The 17,993-nt window shown below is 37.0% G+C and overlaps 1 protein-coding gene across 2 annotated transcripts in view; it reads left to right on the forward strand.

Annotated features, from left to right (window-relative positions):
- LHX8 (LIM homeobox 8) overlaps positions 1-12,324 on the forward strand; it is a 30,543-nt gene extending 18,219 nt beyond the window's left edge. Inside the window, exons 8-9 of one of the 2 annotated variants that reach the window (XM_033229300.1) lie at positions 7,696-7,879; positions 11,614-11,690. In XM_033229300.1, the coding sequence (XP_033085191.1) occupies positions 7,696-7,879; positions 11,614-11,690 (261 nt within the window). Of the gene's footprint in view, positions 1-7,695; positions 7,880-11,613 lie in introns of both variants that reach the window. The other variant, XM_033229302.1, reaches the window with a different exon arrangement.
- The last annotated feature ends 5,669 nt before the right edge of the window (positions 12,325-17,993 follow it).

Below are 17,993 nucleotides of genomic sequence, written 5' to 3' on the forward strand. Positions count from 1 at the left end.
CAAAAAGTTCTAATTCTGGGTATTTATAGTATGCATTGGGGTTTTTTTGTGTGTGAAGAAGTGTGAAAACATTACTCTCTTGTTTTAAGTCTCTTCACATTCTAAATCAATTTTTTAAAATGTAATGATTATCCTGCTTGGGCTAGGCTACCATTTGTCAAATGAGTCTTTGTGCATCTTACTTCATTCAGTGCTCACAGCAACCCTAAGATCCTCAGGCTAAAAAAGTTCCAAGATAAATCTTGCTTTAAGGTCGGTGTCTTTTCCTACTTTTTCTATGATTGTGTGTGTGATGGCTGCTGATGGCCTCTGTCAAAGATCCAGGGAGAGGAGCTGGTGTGAATAAAACTGGAAAGTGATGAATTCATGCAAGTTTTTTTGAATATAGAATTTATGTTTGGAAATAGTGGGAAATGAAATTGTTGGAGTTCAAGTTGGAGAGGCCTGTGAATGCAGAGTTCTCTTCTGAGCGGGTAAATGCCATGATATGAGATTTTAGGAAGAAAGGGCTAGTCACAGCACATGGGAATAACTGGAGTTCTATCTAGTCGGAGAGACTAGCTAGAGGTAGGCAGGTTAGTTGGAATGCTGGAATGCCCAGCAAAGTAGTGTGGTTTTATTGTTGTCATTTGCTTTTTTGTTTGTTTGTTTCTGAAGAGACACTTAACTGGGGTAGAGTTCATTTGGGAAACTTTTTGAAACAGGGTCGTGCTTGGCCTAGGCTGGAGTGCAGTGGTGCAATCACAGCTCACTGCAGCGACCTCCTGAGATCAGGTGATCCTCCCACCTCAGCCTCCCAAATAACTGGGACCACAGGTGCACACCACCACGCCTGGCTAATTTTTAAATTTTTGTACAGACAGAGTCTCACCATGTTGCCCAGGCTGGTCTCAAATTCCTAGACTCAAGCAATCCTCCTCCCTTGGCCTCCCAAAGTGCTGGAATTATCGGTAATGAGCCACCATGCCCAGCTGAGAAACATTTTATTGACTGAACACTGATGACAGTTGATGGATGCTAGAAAGACAAGAAAGATTTGGTAACTGTAATGGGGAAGCAGAGAGGTGTCTAAGAGTCAGTGACTCGGCCAGGCTCAGTTGCTCACACCTGTAATCCCAGCATTTTGGGAGGTCAAGGCAAATATGTCACTTTAGTACAGGAGTTTGATACCAGTCTGGGCAAGGTGGTGAAACCCTGTCTCTACAGGAAAAACAAAACAAAGCAAAACAAAAAAAAACCCAGCCAGGCATACTGGTGTGTACCTGCAGTCCCAGTTACTCGGGAAGTTGAGGAGGGAGGGTCACATAAGTCCAGGAGATTGAAGCTGCAGTCAGTCATGATAGCACCACTGCACTCCAGCCTTGGTGATGGAGTAAGATCCTCTCTCAAAAAAGTCAGTGACTTATAAATTTGAAGTCAAAGTAATCTTGGGAATGGTGCCATTGACAGGAATGTGAAAGTCAAAAGAAAGCTGGATTGGAAGTTGAACCCTTTTAGCTGTGCTAATTATGCAGTGATGGTGACAGTTAAGCATGTAAACAGGTATTTGAAAGAATGTACAGGACTCAAGCAAAGAGATCTAATGCCATGAAATTGGATAAGATCCTTTAGAAAGAGATCATGGGGTATAAAAGGTGAAGAGTGGGTTTTAGAGAGCAGGGTAAGAGGTTCTGTTTAAATGGGATGTAGTAACAGCCAGAGTTGAGGAAAGAGTCAGGTGGAGAAACAGCATGGAGGCTGAAGAAGTGGGGTGAATTCAAGAATGAGATGGCCAGCTGTGTCAAGATTATCAGAGAGACCAGGGAAATGGAAAATAATTTTATTTTATTTCATTTTATTTTATTTTTTCCAAGACAAAGAGTCTCTGTCACCCAGGCTGGAGTGCAGTGGCACGATCTCGGCTCACTGCAAACTCCGCCTCCCAGGTTCAAGCAATTCTGCCTCAGCCTCCTGAGTAGCTGGGATTACAGGTGCATGCCACCATGCCCGCCTAATTTTTGTATTTTTAGTAGAGACGGGGTTTCACTATGTTGGCCAGGCTGTTCTCAAACTCTTGACCTTGTGATCCTCCTGCCTCAGCCTTCCAAAGTGAGGGGATTACAGGTTTGAGTCACCGTACCCAGTCAGAAAATAATTTTAAATAACACTGGAAGTTCAAAAAATTTAAGGAATGAAAGCAAGTAACCATAAAAGGCAAGAGGAAACTCAGGGAGGGGAAAGGTGAATGTCTTCATTGCACATATTATATTTTGTTTCTTAATTTGGGTGGTTGATACACAGGTACTTATTCTTCTGTAAGCCTAAAATGTTTCATAATTAACAAATCATCTGTACAAAGAAGCAGATGGAAAAGACCTGATGGTACTGTAGCTTCTCTAAAGACCTAGGGTTCCCAGTGTTTTGACTGCAGGGTGATGAGGCTGTCTTAGGAGACAAGTTCTACCACTTCAGCAGTTTTCAGATATCCAGATTATTGTGCTTATTTCAGAGTGCCAAATTTTAAGAAGGGACTAATAAGCAATCTGAAAAACATGCTACCTTAAAGGCTACCAGGGTTGTGAAAGATTTAACATTATTCCGTAATATTAAAGGCAGCAGGGATATTTATCTGGAAATAAGGCCAGGAGATGGTAAGGGAAAGAGTAATATCCAGAGTAGGTGTCTTTAAATATTTGTGAAAGGCTTCCCTGCAATGGAATGTAGAAAAAGACACTGGTGTTCACTCACAATGAACTTTCTCATTATTGCAAGGCTACACAAATGGCACCAACTACGAAGGAAGGTAGTGAGTTTCCTGTGCCTGGGAGTACAGTTTTCTTTGGGAGGTAGTTCAGACTCCATGGGCTAAAAGTTCCTTCTAATTTAAGACTCTGTATATTCATAACAATGATAACTTCAAGTAAGTCAGATGCATGACTGTTATGTTTTATACCATTTTGAAGCTGGAAGCAAAGAAGGAGAGTTTTCTTAGAGTTTTTCATGTTTGAAGGATTAAGGAACACAGGCAGACATCTGTCATGTAATTTCCAGGTATTTAGGTTACTAGTACTATGAGCAAGTTAACATTGTCCTGTGCCATACCATTTGGAGAATATGTTTTGAATGTTGGCTTTCAATATGTTAAGGTTGAACATTAAATATTTTTGATATGATTCCAAAGGAAAGAGTACTAGCATCCTTATGTGTATATTATTTGTATCTGTACATAGGCTTACTATATGTTGTAGCCCTTCAGAGTATTTTTTAAGAATTACTGTGATCTCAAATGGTAATCATACTTTCCCTCAGCCTCCTTCCTAGCATTGGGCACAAAATTTTAGAAAGGTAAGAAAAAAGAGTTTTTATTACTAGACTTCTTCTAATTCTAATATGCAAACTAGATCGCCCAAAGATTAGGGGAAAACGGTGGTCTGGTACATGGAGAGTTTCACATTTCCTAGTTACAAATATGCTTAGTAAGACATTTGTAATAAAGCAGAGTGTTATTATACTGAAGTCAAAGAATAAAGATGAATGATTTTTTTCCCCCACACACTGCATCCAGATATAATCACTGTTCACATACTCTTTCAGATAAGTGAATTATGACTTTTATGTTGTGTAGAGACAGAGTAAAATATTGCTATTTCTTCCAATCAGTGTACTGGGAAGATCCTTCCATATTAAGATTAACATCATATTTATTGCCACATATATTGAGCATAGTACAATTTATTTAATTTCTAATTTTTCACTATTATAAAATGCTGCCATGAGTAACATTGTATATCTACCTTGCATGCTTGTTCAATAGTTTCCTTAGGGTAAATTTCTGGAAGTGAGGTTGTTGAGTCCAAAGATAAAACATGCATAGGGCCTTTATACAAACATGAAATTTCTTTGCCTTCCAGGAAGTCCATACAACTTTATTCTGCCAGGAGCTACATACAAGAGTTCCTTTTCCCCAACTCACAAGAATAATGAATACTGTTATTCTTTTACATCCTTTACAATTTAATAGTTAGAAAAGAAAATCGCATTGATTTTATTTCTGTTTCTTATATTATCAATGAGCTTAAACATATTTTTTGAGTTTTTAAGACTGTATATTTTTTGCTCACTTTTCTGTTGGGTTATTTTCTCTGTATCTTACTGATATTTATTAATCCTATCTGTCATGTTAACCTTTCATGGTTCATCAATTTCCTTTTTATTTTTTCCCCACAGAACATTTATGTTTCTATGTGTTTAAATCTCCCAGTCTTTTGATAGTTTTGGCCTTTCTTTCTTTTTTTTTTTTTTTTTTTTTGAGATGGAGTTTCACTCTGTCACTCAGGCAGGATCTCATCTCACTGCAACCTCCGCTTCCCAGGTTCAAGCAATTCTCCTGCCTCCGCCTGCTGAGTAGCTGGGACTACAGGTGCGTGCTAACACGCCCAGCTAATTTTTGCATTTTTTAATAGAGACAGCATTTCACCAGATTGGCCAGGCTGGTCTCCACTCCTGACCTCGTGATCCACCCTCCTCAGCTTCCCAAAGTGCTGAGATTACAGGTGTGAGCCATCGCTCCTGGCCTTTTTGTTTTGTTTTTTGAGATGGAGTCTTGCTCTGTTGCCCAGGCAGGAGTGCAATGGTGCAGTCTCAGCTCATTGCAACCTCTACCTCCTGGGCTCAAGCAATTCTCCCGCCTCCGCCTCCCGAGCAGCTGGGACTACAGGCGCTCGCCCCCACGCCTGGCTAATTTTTGTATTTTTAGTAAAGATGGAGTTTCACCATGTTGGCCATTCTGGTCTTGAACTCCTGAACTCGTGATCTACCACCTCAGCTTCCCAAAGTGCTGGGACTACAGGTGTGAGCCACCGCTTCTGGTCTAGTTTTGGTCTTTCTTATGCTTCCCTGTCTAGAGAGTATTTCGGTGTTGCTTTTCATTTTCTTAAACTTTTATTGTTTCAATTATTTACACCTAAACTTTCATTTATCTGGCTTGGTTCCATGGGAGATAGGGTTTTATCTATTTTTTTTCTCTCTTTCAAATGATAAACTATTAGTTTTCCCTAAATCAGTGAACCATGCTTTCCCAATAAAATAAAATCCCATCTTTGTCATATACAAAATTATTATATTTGGCTTTTTGTCTGAGCTTTCTAAAGGTTTCATTTTGTGTATTAGTATTTTGTTTTTCCGTTATATCTACATGGCCTGATTTTAGCTTAGTTTATGATTTAGAACTCAAAAATTTTAAAGTAGTTACTCAGAAAATTGTAACTCTTGTTGGATGTTTGCAAAGCAGAAGGAAGAAATTTTGTCAGTGAGGAGAGTCAAAAGGACTTATATTTGATTCTGAAGCTGGGTAGCATTCATGCCAGAAGGAATTTTCTGGGATCTTAAACTATATTTTGGTCTACCAGTTATATGACATTGTGTTTGCAAACCTCCCTCTGCTTGATTACCTCTGGATGATCTTTCCAAGAAACTGCTTAATCAGTATTAAGATAGTTATTCTGCTGTTTCTGTTATACCTTCTTCATGTTTATTTACAAAGTTTGAGGTTTTTTTTCAATCAAAAGATGATGTTTCTTTTGTTTTACAACTGTGTAGGTTCCATTCAATATATAATTTATTGGAGACAAAAAGATACTTTGAAGAAGCTCTGGGAATCATAATGCAACATGTTTTAGGTTATATGTAGTCCTCTGGCATTGTGTCTTCTGGGGTCCCATAAGGGAAAAAGGCAGGTGGCAGAGGTTCCCCCTTACACATTGGAGAATGTTTGAGTAATGTCATCTTATTTAGGTGAGATTAGTGTTAGTAGTGACATGTATTGTTCCAGAGCCTGTGGGCAGAACTGTGGAGATTTGGGGTGTGGTCTATAGGTATCTCTGAGTCTCACTAACACTTCAGAGAACAGGGATATGGAGGAGGCTGTGACTTCCCACTCATCTTCCTTGATACATGCCTAAGTCTTGTCCCAGAAACATTCCTTAGGTGCTACTTTTCAGCCTCCTGCTCAAGGCTATGTACCCCACTAGATTATTAATTTTTATTCTTTTAGTTTTAATTACTCTTGAGAGTATACTTTGCCAGCCTTCTATTTTTCAATGCCAGGAGCAGGGTGTAGCTCTGAAGTAAGGCCAGCTTTTTCTTATAAATTCTTTGCAGCCTCCTTTTATTCCACATTAATCAGCCCTGATTGCCTTGTGCCATCAAGGCCCTACCACTAACCTTGAACAGACTTATGCCCCTGACGTTTTCCTGGCTTCATATCCCCGATCCCAAAATGTTCTCATGCTAAGTTTTTATCCCTTCACCTCTCTTTCCTCTCATGACAGAGTTGTTTGAAGTGATGGAAAATACGTGATACAGTATTTTAATGAAGTAACACTCTATGTGGTCAAGTTTTATCACCTGGCAGGGAAGTCAAACACAGGCATATTAGCTACTGGAAGCCTTCTGGGCAGCCTAGACTTACTTGCCCTGACCTGGATGTAAAGCTCCACTTGCCTTGAATTTGCTTCTTTTATTTCTGCAGTAGAGTGGACAGCAGGGTGGTTAGCACTTTACATTTTGTGAACTCTCACCAGTGGATGTGTTTGTATTTAATTCTACTTAAATATTATGAGTTTTTTCTTATTATAGACCTGACTTAACATGCTTCTTAGGGAATAGCCTATGTATTCACCAAGAGAAATTGAACTCAGCAGGTTAAAATCTGACTGGAATAACTGAATCAAGAGGTTTGTAGAAAGCTTTAAGTTCTCAGTAGGGATTTTAGTCATTTGAACAAGGATTTGAAATAAGTCCAGCAGGTGCCTAAGAATACATTTAGTAGTCTTTTTTTAAAGTTCTGATTAAAAGAGCTTTTTCTGCTTTTCTTTTTGTCCTAAATGCCAGTAGTAAAACCAAGGAGATTTCTCTGGAATTCTTGAGGGCCCTTCCCCACCTTTTCTGGGGAAGATGCTGTTTTAGTATAGAATTGGATTTTATTTTTATTTTTTAAAAAATAAATATAATAGAGTTTGGGGGGTATTTTTGTTTTGGCTTTTTCTTTTTCTTTTTTTTTTTTTTCTTTTTTTTTTGAGACAGAGTCTCGCTGTGTCGCCCAGTCTGGAGTGCAGTGGTTCGATCTCGGCTCACTGCAACCTCCAACCTCCACATCTCGGGCTCAAGTGAGTCTCCTACCTCAGCCTCATGAGTAGCTAGGATTACAGGTGCCAACCACCACGGCCAGCTAGTTTTTGTATTTTTAGTAGAGATGGGGTTTCACCATGTTGGCCAGGCTGGTATTGAACCCCTCACCTCAGGTGATCTGCCTGCCTCAGCCTCCCAAAGTGCTGGAATTACAGATATGAGCCACAGTACCCAGCCAAATCTAATAGAGTTTAATAATTGCATTCAAGAGGTAACTTTAACGTCTGACCAACTCAAATTCAACAAACCAAAATCACTTAAGCAATTGGTCCCCTTTCCTACTTAAATAGAATTGGCTTTTAGGTAAATCAACAGAGAGCTATCAACTGAGCAAGAAAAATGACCACTGTTATTTGGACTAAAATGTTTCTTTTCTGTCTATAGAACTTTTATAAAAGCTAATTTACATTTATGCTATGCTTGTGTGGTAGTGTGATTGAGGTTGCATTCATTTTTTAACTGGGTTGATAATGTGCTCAGAAGCTGGTGTGTAACCTACCTACTTCTGTTGCTTTTCTCCCTGCTCAGGTGTGGTTTCAGAATTGTAGAGCACGCCACAAGAAACATGTCAGTCCTAATCACTCCTCCTCCACCCCAGTTACAGCAGTCCCACCCTCCAGGCTGTCTCCACCCATGTTAGAAGAAATGGCTTATTCTGCCTACGTGCCCCAAGATGGAACGATGTTAACTGCGCTGCATAGTTATATGGATGGTAGGTATCCCAACATTTAACAGCTGTCTCCCAAGCAGTCAACAACTGGTAACTTCCAATATTAGATAATTGATGCAATTCGTATTTTGAAATATTACCTCAGTGGTAGCTAAAAATAATGTGGGGGGTGCAATAGAGACAAAATTATCCAAACATTCTTATTTCTGTGATTACATTTTAAGAAAGAAGTTTAATACTCACTTTGCAGCTAAGATGCAAATATTAATAATGACTCAATGCTTGATCTTTACTTAGAGATTTTTTTGTTTGTTTTTACCAGTAAATATTTAAATACTTTATTTCCTGTGATCAGAGCAAGTGTTCACACTCAGATATTTAGATGGCAGTTTAATAAGTTTTATTAAATAATTGTTTTTTATTGAAGCAAATAATACATTTAGAAGGGTGCATACGTAACTATACAGCTTGATGAATTAATAAAATGAATGTATCCATATAGATACTGCCCAAAGTAGCAGATATAATTAGCATTTCAGAAGCCTCTCTTATGTCTCCGTCCAATTATTATCCTTTTCTCCCAGAGTAACATAGCACTGATTTCTAAAACCACCCTTTAGTTTTGCTCTTTTTGAACCATACAGAATGTATTATGTGTCTCACTTCTTTCAATTACATTGTGAGATTCACCTATATTATTGTGAGAATCAGTTATTTGTTTTCATTGTTATATAGAAATCCACTGTAGGAATATACCACAATTTATCCATTTCCTGGTTGAAAGATACTTGTTTTTTTTTTCCAGTTTGTGCTTTTGGGAATATGCTGCTATGGACTTTATTGTACATGCTTTTTGTGCTCATTAATTCACATTTCTACTAGATATGTACCTGGAGGTGGGACATAAGGTCATGGGCTACACATATGCTAAACTTTAGTCATTCTGACAAACAGTTTTTCATAGTGGTTGAACCAGTTTACACCTTGACCAGCGCAAGGTTCAAGGTGCTTCACATCCTCACCAACACTTGGTATGGTGTAACTTCCTGATGTTAGCAGATTTGATGATTGTGTAGTGCAATCTTATTTTAATTTGCCTTTACCTGATGACTGAGCATTTTTTCATCAGGCATTTGTATATTCTCTTTTGTGAAGAGCTGTACAAGTCTTTTGTCTGTTGGCCTACTGGCTTGTCTTTATTATTTATTTAAATTGATTTGCTTTAGTTCTTGGTGTAATCTGCATATAAAGCTTTTTGATAACTGTATGTGCTTAGAATATTTTCTCCTACTCAGTAGCTTGGCTTTCTCTACTCTCTTAATGGAATGTTTCATTGAGCACAACTTCCTAATTTTAATGTAGTTTATTTCATCATTTTTCCTGCATGAGCCGTGCTTTTTTTGGTGACATGTGCAAGAAATTGTTTATACTCAAAGATAATGAAGATGTATCTTCTATGATATCTAGAAACTTTGTTTTACCTTTGATGTAAATTCAGATTCATTTGGAATTGAATTTTGTGTGTGGTGTGAGATAGAAAGTGAAGCTTTTCTGTTATGTTGATGAAAATAGAAAATATCCAGTTTCTCTGTAGAGACACATTTGCCATAAATCAAATGTCCATATATTGTGTCACTTTCTGTACTTTCTGTTCTGTTTTGTTAGTCTATTTTTTTGTTGCTACCTAATCATTCTAATCATGCTGGGTCTATAGTTCTTAATATCTGATAATAAGTTTCTTTCTATTTCATTGTTATTCAAGTTTGTATTGCCCATTCTTGGCCCTTTATATTTTCATAAAATTTACCTACTTGTCAATTTCCACCCCAAAAGGGAAAACAATTAAGATTTTGATACAATCTATTATAGCAAATATATTGATCAGTTTTAGGAACTGCCATCTTAACAGTATTGTCTTCCATACCATGAAGTTTAATAAGTCATTCCATTTATTTAGATTGTCTTTGAGTAATCTCTTATGATTTAGAGTTTTCTGTTTAGTAATCTTCAATATCTTCTGTTAAGTTTGTCTCTAAGTATTTCTTTTGATTCAGTTGTAAGTGGTATTTTCTTTATATGTAGAAATCTGGGTTGGTATTTTCTTTCAGCACTTTGAAGATATGATTACCTTGTCTTCTGATTTTCATTGTTTGTTTTGCATATGGATAGCTAATTAACCTGGCTCCATTTATTGGTAAAGTCAGCTGTTTTCCCTGTTGCTCCTTTTGAAAATAAATGTCTTTTTTCCTCAACTTTTTTCTTTGTGTTTGTCTTGAAAAAGTTTTATCATACTGTGCCCAGGTGTGTTTCTTGAATATGTAGTTTGATCTCTTTCATTATGGAAAATTCTCAGCTTTTGTCTCCTCAAATATTGTTTTTGCTCCTATGAAAAAAATTTCATGTTTTCTTCTGAACTGTTTTTCTAGTTCACTAATACTCTCTATATCTAATATCCTGTAAAAAAAAATTTTCCACTGACTTCTTAATTTCATTTATTTTGTTTTTCAGTTTTAAGATTTCCATTTGTATGCTGAAGTCGTCCATTTTGTCACTTTATCCTTATTTAAATTAAAGTTCATGTCTGATAACTCAAATATCTGGATCTTTGGTGGGTCTGTTTTCTTTATTTTCCTCTTTATTTTCTTTCAAGTCATGTCTAGTTATTTGTCTTCTTAATTGTTATTGCATTTCAGATGTTGGATATGAGTAACTAAAGATAATTTGAGGCTTTGGATGATATCTTCCACTAGAGAAGATTAGTTTTACCCCCCAGGTAGTCAGGATAGGGTAAAATCAACTTAATCCAATCAGGCACAAATCCTTAGGAGGGCTGGTATATTTTTGTTTTACTACTCCTTGGAGTTAGCTCTTTGGAATCACAAATGTATCCCTGTTTTGTTTTGTTTTATTTTGTTTTCTGTTGTTGTTTTTAACTAGGGCTTCTCCTCTTCAATGGGCCCTGCTCTTTAATTTTTGTTTCTTACCACTCTGCCAAAGTCTAACTTCTGAATGCTCTGCTAAACTTCTCGGCCTATCAGACATTTGTTTTGTTTTAAATTGTCACTATCCTTGTGGGAGGAAAAGCATCCTCATTTTCTTTCCCTCCACTCTGGGACTTTGTAAGTCCTCACTCCTTAAGTGTCTTTCAGATGCCTTCAAACAGATTTTTAAAATTTTGTCCAGATTTCCTAGTTGGTCTCAGAGAAAGGTTTGGTTTGAAGCAACATAGCCCTTGCTGAAAGCAGAAACTTCATTTTAAGTTTTGGTTAAATAAAAAAATCAGAGCCTGTACCATTGTTGCCATTTACTTATACTAGCATTAAAATTGTATGTGTTCACATGAAAGACAGTAGTGTTGCCTGAGTCCAGTGTGTTTTGATATATGCCTAGGGAGGAGGTAATTAAACATTAATGAAAGAAACTTGGGGAAGATCATCCTATACAAACACCTTCATGAGAAAGCTAGCAGCATCTCTGAAGAGGAACCCACGTCTTTCTAGCTTCAGGGTGAAGTGCAGTGAATGGGGTATGGATGGAGGACATTAAAGTGGCAAAATCTTGTGGCCCCAAATAAAGATTTGGGGGTAAAACTGTTCCTGGACTCTCACTATGCTGAATAAGTTAATGCTTCTGCTGAGGTCAGTGGAATGAGTGTAGCTTGGTGCCCTCAGCTATAATGAGTGATGAAAACATTGCCTTGGATTGTTTTTGTTTGTTTATAAATCGGTTTTATTCACCCTACAAAACTGATCCACAAATTTCTTTCTATTTTGTAGCTCATTCACCAACAGCTCTTGGACTCCAGCCCTTGTTACCCCATTCAATGACACAACTGCCAATAAGTCATACCTAATTCTTTTTTCAGGGATAGACTTGATTAAGGATACAAATTCATCATTTATTATGTATAAAATACCATTGAAAAGATATTGCTGTTAATTTTTTATTTAACACCTAAAGCATTTCCAACATCACTTTGCTGCCCAGGTATGTATCCATAGTTGGCCTGCAAGACACTTTTATTGATTCTTCAATTTTGGTAAAACTTATGTTTACAAGAAGAAAACAAATCAGAACATTTTTTGTATTGTCTGGAAATAGTTCACTCTAGTGTGTATCTGTTAATTTATTTGTCATCAAAAGAGCACTTTGCCTAAAAGAAAGGACTGACAAGCGTGCAAAATGTTTACAGTCTTTTGTGAAATTGTAGTTTATCATTAGTTTGTACCTGTAAGTTATTGTTATAAATATTACCTGTATTTTTTGTTACATACAACTTTATACTTTGAAGCTTGTATCTGTGAATTCGCAACTGAAATTTATTTTGCCAATGTTTTCTGAATGAACTGAATAAAGCTTCTGTTGTAGCATGCCATGCAAACACATTATTGTGTTTGTGGTTGATGAATTATGGCTGTAAATAACACTATAGTTTAATAAGCCCGCCATTCTGAGTTTATTAAACATTTTCCATTCTCATGAAAATTTCAACCAATTTGTCCTTTTTGTGTGTTCTCAGCAATAAGTTGACTTTAGTCGCTTTAAAATGTAACAACTAATAATTTTAAAAAAGTATTGTGTTTTGAGCTGTGTTGTATGAATACATTTGAGTAGGAAACATTCAAAAAAAGAACACATTAAAACATTTAATTTGGCAAAAATTGTCTTTTAGGCCAGCTAATAAAATCAATGTGAAAGAGAAGGCAGAACACTTTTCAGAATGGACTTCGGAGGATATTACAAGTCAGAAATGAAATATGGGCCATAATATATTTCTTCAGGAGTGAAAAAAGAGAACTAAAAGTTTCTAGAGCAAGAACTCTTTGCATTTTCTTCTTGGTGAATACGCTTTAGGGACTGTGATTCTGAGAGCTGAAATCTAAAACTCAGGACTTTATCTTATGTGACAGTGGACTTGCAAATTTTTGTATTTAAAGAAGTTAGTACTCACTTTTTGTCTTTTTATATGCCAGTTGAGGGGAGAAAAGGTAATAAGAAAAAACTTTTAGAACTTAGATTTAAGTCTTTGTTTAACTGAGTAGATTTCCATCAGGCCGAGGACCAGAAATAATAGTAGAGTATTTGTAATTTTATTCTAGTAATCATAAATACAACCAGAAAGTAATCATGTGGACATAAGTAACATCTACCTGAAACCAGAAGCAACAAACCTGCTTCATTATGGGAGAGAGGGATTTTTTTTTTTTTTTTAACTGGCTACTTTATTTTAAATCACTTTGTAGCCAAAAGTCAATCTATCTGATCTTGAGATTGATACTAATCTCTGTGGGTTTTTGTCTGCCTGTCCCAGGCATGAAGTGGTGAGGTCAGCTTTACCTTTACCAGATGTCAAGGAAAGCTTTTGTAATATAGCCAAGCTCTGCACTGTTAGCAGTTTACAGCATTTCCCAGCTGACTACAATTGGCATCCTGTACCTTGGGAGGTGGCTGATTGTGAGTATTATTTGCTGTCTTTTTCCTGTGCTCACCATCCTCTGACTCTGTACAGAGAGTTTTTACAAAACATATCACCACCCTTTTTAGTCCCAAAGATGAATGCCCATAGTTGAAGTAAAACTTCATAACAAAGAGGTTCAAAGCTATCAAAATAGATGAGATTTATATATCCTGCATATAAAATTGTTAATCATGAAGAGATAGATATGAAAGTACTAAAAATATGATATGTGATACAAGCATCTGACTTACTTTGCTGTCTCTAGCCAGATATCTTATTTTTAAAACCTAAAATTAGGGAAGAATTGAAGTATTTCCATGCTAGTAATATTCAGTGTAAGTATGTGAGCACAATACTTACTTGAAATTGAGTATGGTCAACTTTTGTGAAGATTAGAGAAAGAAAACGCTATATTGTTGGAGTAGCAAAGACCTGGGTAACAAGTAGTATCTCTTAGGTGTGAAGACATTCATGAGCTGTGAGAGGATAGGATACCTTTTTTTTTTTTTTTTTTTTTTTGCAGTGCAAATCAAGAATCCTATTCAAACATTGAAATGGAAGTCACACTAAGTCAATACTCTTTAAGTGATTATTTTTAGTTGGACAAGGTAGTATTTAGTAGTAGTTTTACATTTGACAAATGTCATTCTTAAAATTCCACATCACTCCTTGTAAATTGTAAGTACATCTGTTTTGAATATCTCATAATAAACATTGTTAGCTAGAATCACAGCTCAAGCTTTTAAAATTCGTTACAGTCATCTGAAAGCTGATAGCTGTAGTATTTCTTGATGTGGTACATTATATGTATAATTAGTAGCATTATTAAACTAGGTGGCATCTTGGGACTTTGGTTATGGCATGGATGACTTTACCAGTTAGCAAAAGTAATGTTTCTATTTTATTATTTAGAACAGAAGTCATCTAGGTTGCAGTACACTAAGTACCAAAAGTATATTAGTGTGGGAAAAATTCTCAATGGCTCCTACCTGAGGAGGTAAAGAAACTGATATTAGCACTATATGATTTTTACTCTTTTGAAATGCAACTAAATATTTAGAGAGAGATAGATCTGAGTCCAAAGCAAGTTCAGGTACACTGGATAACATCTAATAAACATCTACTTGGATTCAATCAGATAGTAAGTACTATTTTGTAGCCTACTTTTTCCCTTTAGTAAATATCTTTCCAAGTCAAATATTATCTACAATATCATTTTAATTGATATATAGTACTATGTCCCCCCAAATTTCATGTATTAAAACATAGTCTCCATTGTGGTGGTAGTAAGAGGTAGGGCTTCTGAGAGGTAACCAGGTCATGAGGAAAGAACCCTTGAAAATGGGATTAGTGCCCTTATAAAAGACACCTGAGGGGCTTGTTTGCCCCTTTGCCCTTCAGCCATGTGAGCACACAGAGCAGGTGCCATCTATGAGGAATGGGTCATCACCAGACAGAATCTGCTGGTACCTTGATCTTGTACATCACTGCCTCCAGAACTGTGAGCAATATATTTCTGTTGTTCATAAATTACCCAGTCTGATACTTTGTTGTAGCAGCCCAAATAGACTAAAACATAGATTATTACATTGCTTGAATGAAACAATTTTATTAGATAAATAGGTTCTATCTAACTTTTTATGATGATGAATAGAGCCTAACTTTGTGAGCACTTTCAGGATGTCCTGTTTGAGTGCCTCAGGGGTATTTCGAAATGTATTCACAGCAACTTCATGAAAGGGATTCTATTATCACCCTTATTTTACAAATGTAGAAATTAAAAAGGTGATATGTCTACTATCTTGGTGACAAGTAACAAAGCCAGTATTTGAATTTAGCAGCTCAGTGATTCCAGATGCCATAATCTTAACCACTATGTTATTACCATTTTAAATGACACTGTGATGGCATCTTTGTGACTATCTGCTACCTTTTAATTTATATTCTTATTTCGCCAGTGTGAATTTTTGGAAGTGGAATGGATGTGCATGCATAGGTTTAAAATAAGGCTCTTGAAATGCATTGATTGCCCCCCAAATGTTGCACAAAATTACATCTCCACCAGCAGTGTTTGAAGTGTTTTTGGAACCCTTGTCTATCCTGCCTAAATTGGAGTTGATATGTTAAATATTTTTTAATCTTATACTCAAAAAAATTTTTTAAAAACTTTATATTTTATTTATTACTTGATATAAAATTGTAGTTTGCATTTCAGAGAACTAGTATTTTTTTTTTTTTTCAGGCAGAGTCTCCCTGTGTTCCAACTACTGGGTTCAAGTGATCCTCCCAAGTAGCTGGAACTACAGATGCGTGGCACCATTTTTCTGTAGAGATGAGGTCTTGCTATAATATGATGCACAGGCTGGTCTCGAACTCCTGGGCTCAAGCAATCCTCCCACCTGTCCTCCCAAACTGTTGGGATTACAGGCGTGAGCCACCATGTCCAGCTGAAAACTAGTATCTTATAAAGGGGCTAAATGTAAGCACAAGCTGCTACTTTTATGACTTTTTTTTCCCTTTAGTTATTCTGCATATTATGACTAAAGTGAGCATTCATTAGGATTTTTTCAACTGAGGTTTCATTCACTTGATATCAAATGTTTTATTTTAGTACCTGACACACTATCATATTCTATTTTCTTTGTTGCCGATTATGGTGATAACTTTATTACATGGTCCTTCATACTTTTTAAATCTTTTCTGTATATCATCATATTCGCATTCAACAGATGAGGGAATTGAAATTTAGGAGGCTTCAATTAACATAATTAGGCCTTTGGTTTTAATATGCAAGAGTTCTCCAGGGCACCAGATTATTTTTATAAATGTATAGAGATCTTAGGAGAATAAATTAACAAATTTCCCCCAGTTCCTTGAATTTCATAAGAAATAGACTGCCATAGGCTGAGAGGATGTGAAAACCACTGCAGGGAACTGCTTCTCCTTTGCTAAATTGTCATCAAGTACAGTACTTACTACAAAGATCTGAACTTGCTAGGGGGCTGAGAGTGGAGTTTAGGGATGGACTGTGTATGGGCACTTGTATGGGGGTATCAATGGAAGAAAAAAAGGTGTTAAGAAATAGAAAATAGAAGGGGTCCTGGGGAGGTAGAAACAACATCTGTCTTGCTTTCCATTACATTCCACAGTTCCTGTCACCAAGTAATCACTCAGGGATTGAATGAGGGTGGTAGAAAAACAATCAGAATAAGACTCTATATTTGAGTGTCCTAGAATAACTTCAAATTCCAAAACAGATCTTCTCAAATCCTCAAGAAAAATATTCTTCCTTTCCTTTAGCAAATATCTTATATACCCATGGCAATTTATATTCTTTTTACACCATTTATCATGGAATGTGAGACACCTGGATTTTGGTACTTTCTCTGACACCAATTAACTACATCCCAAGGACACTTCACGTCCCTGCATGCTGATTTCCTCAACAGTAAAAGGAAAGTTTTTATGAAGCAAAAGTGAAATGAATGGAAAAAAGACATGATAGAAACATGATCCATTCATTTAGAAGGGCAGGGTTAGTGGCAGATCAGGCACTGTGAGACCGGGCAGTTGGAGCTGATGGAGCACCAAAAGTTTGGCAAGCACTGCCCTTCCCAGGCAACCCCAGGAAAAAAGCACTTTATGCATTTCTTTAAATAAAGTCAGAGGTGGAGCATCTATGCTGTTAATGCATTACACATTCTCCAGCAAAGTGCTCTTACTCCAACCTCCCAACAGATGGAAAACATCTATTTGCTGTCTACATTATCCCCCTTCTTGATCTTAAAGAATTATTCAGTCAAGTAGAGGTGTGACCTTCTGTGATTTGGATGTAGAGAGTCTCTGTATAATTTAGTTTGCAGAAATGATTTGAATGTTTTCAAAAAAAATTTTCTTAAACCCAAAGGAATTATGATGCCATATTTGAAAATGGAAACCATTGTTACAAATTCAATTTCAAAATATTTACTTCCTGGAACCAGGGTGATGTCTCTAGAGAACCACTACTAGTTATTAGCTCATTTCTTTCAGATGTACTGGAATGAGTCTGTTATTTTGCCAGCATGGTTCTGAACCACAAATTTCATCTTTGGTTGAAACTCTTCCAAGCGAGACCATGTGCAATTTTCCTAGTTCATCATTTGTCTTTCAGAAGACAGCCTGGTGCATTTATGACTATGGTAAAAACATGTCTCAGGAGTCCTGGTGAACAAAACTAGCTTCACAGTCTCCTCAGTAGAGCCTAGCACTTGCAAAGGTGGGAGAAGGATCAGGAAACTTCTAACAAAGACTTGGATCCAGTCCTATAATGGGCTTCCCCTACTGTTAGGATAGAAGGAGGGAGACGAGAGAGTCTGTAGCGAATTCATGGACTCTGAGGAGCATGTGGTGATCACGTAGGCAGGGGATGAGGTGTCAAAGTGGAGCTGAGCTGGCACAGGAGCAGGCAGGGCAAAGGCAGAGTTGCAGCCTCTGTGTGTCACTTGCCTGCTAGTGTACTAATCTGAGAGCAGACTTCTGGCCTTTGTGAATCATTAGTTTATTCTGCTCTGTCATGGACATCTGCAGGAATGGCATGGCAGTAGGGCTGAAGCTACATTACAGACAACATGGAGAAGTATCACAAAAACTTTGATGTCATGCTGTCTGGAGTCCTCATTTTGCCACATCCCACCGTGGTGACTCTGGGCAAGTTAT

Source organism: Trachypithecus francoisi, unplaced genomic scaffold, assembly GCF_009764315.1.
Source record: "Trachypithecus francoisi isolate TF-2019V2 unplaced genomic scaffold, Tfra_2.0 Lachesis_group12, whole genome shotgun sequence".
NCBI lineage: Eukaryota > Metazoa > Chordata > Mammalia > Primates > Cercopithecidae > Trachypithecus > Trachypithecus francoisi.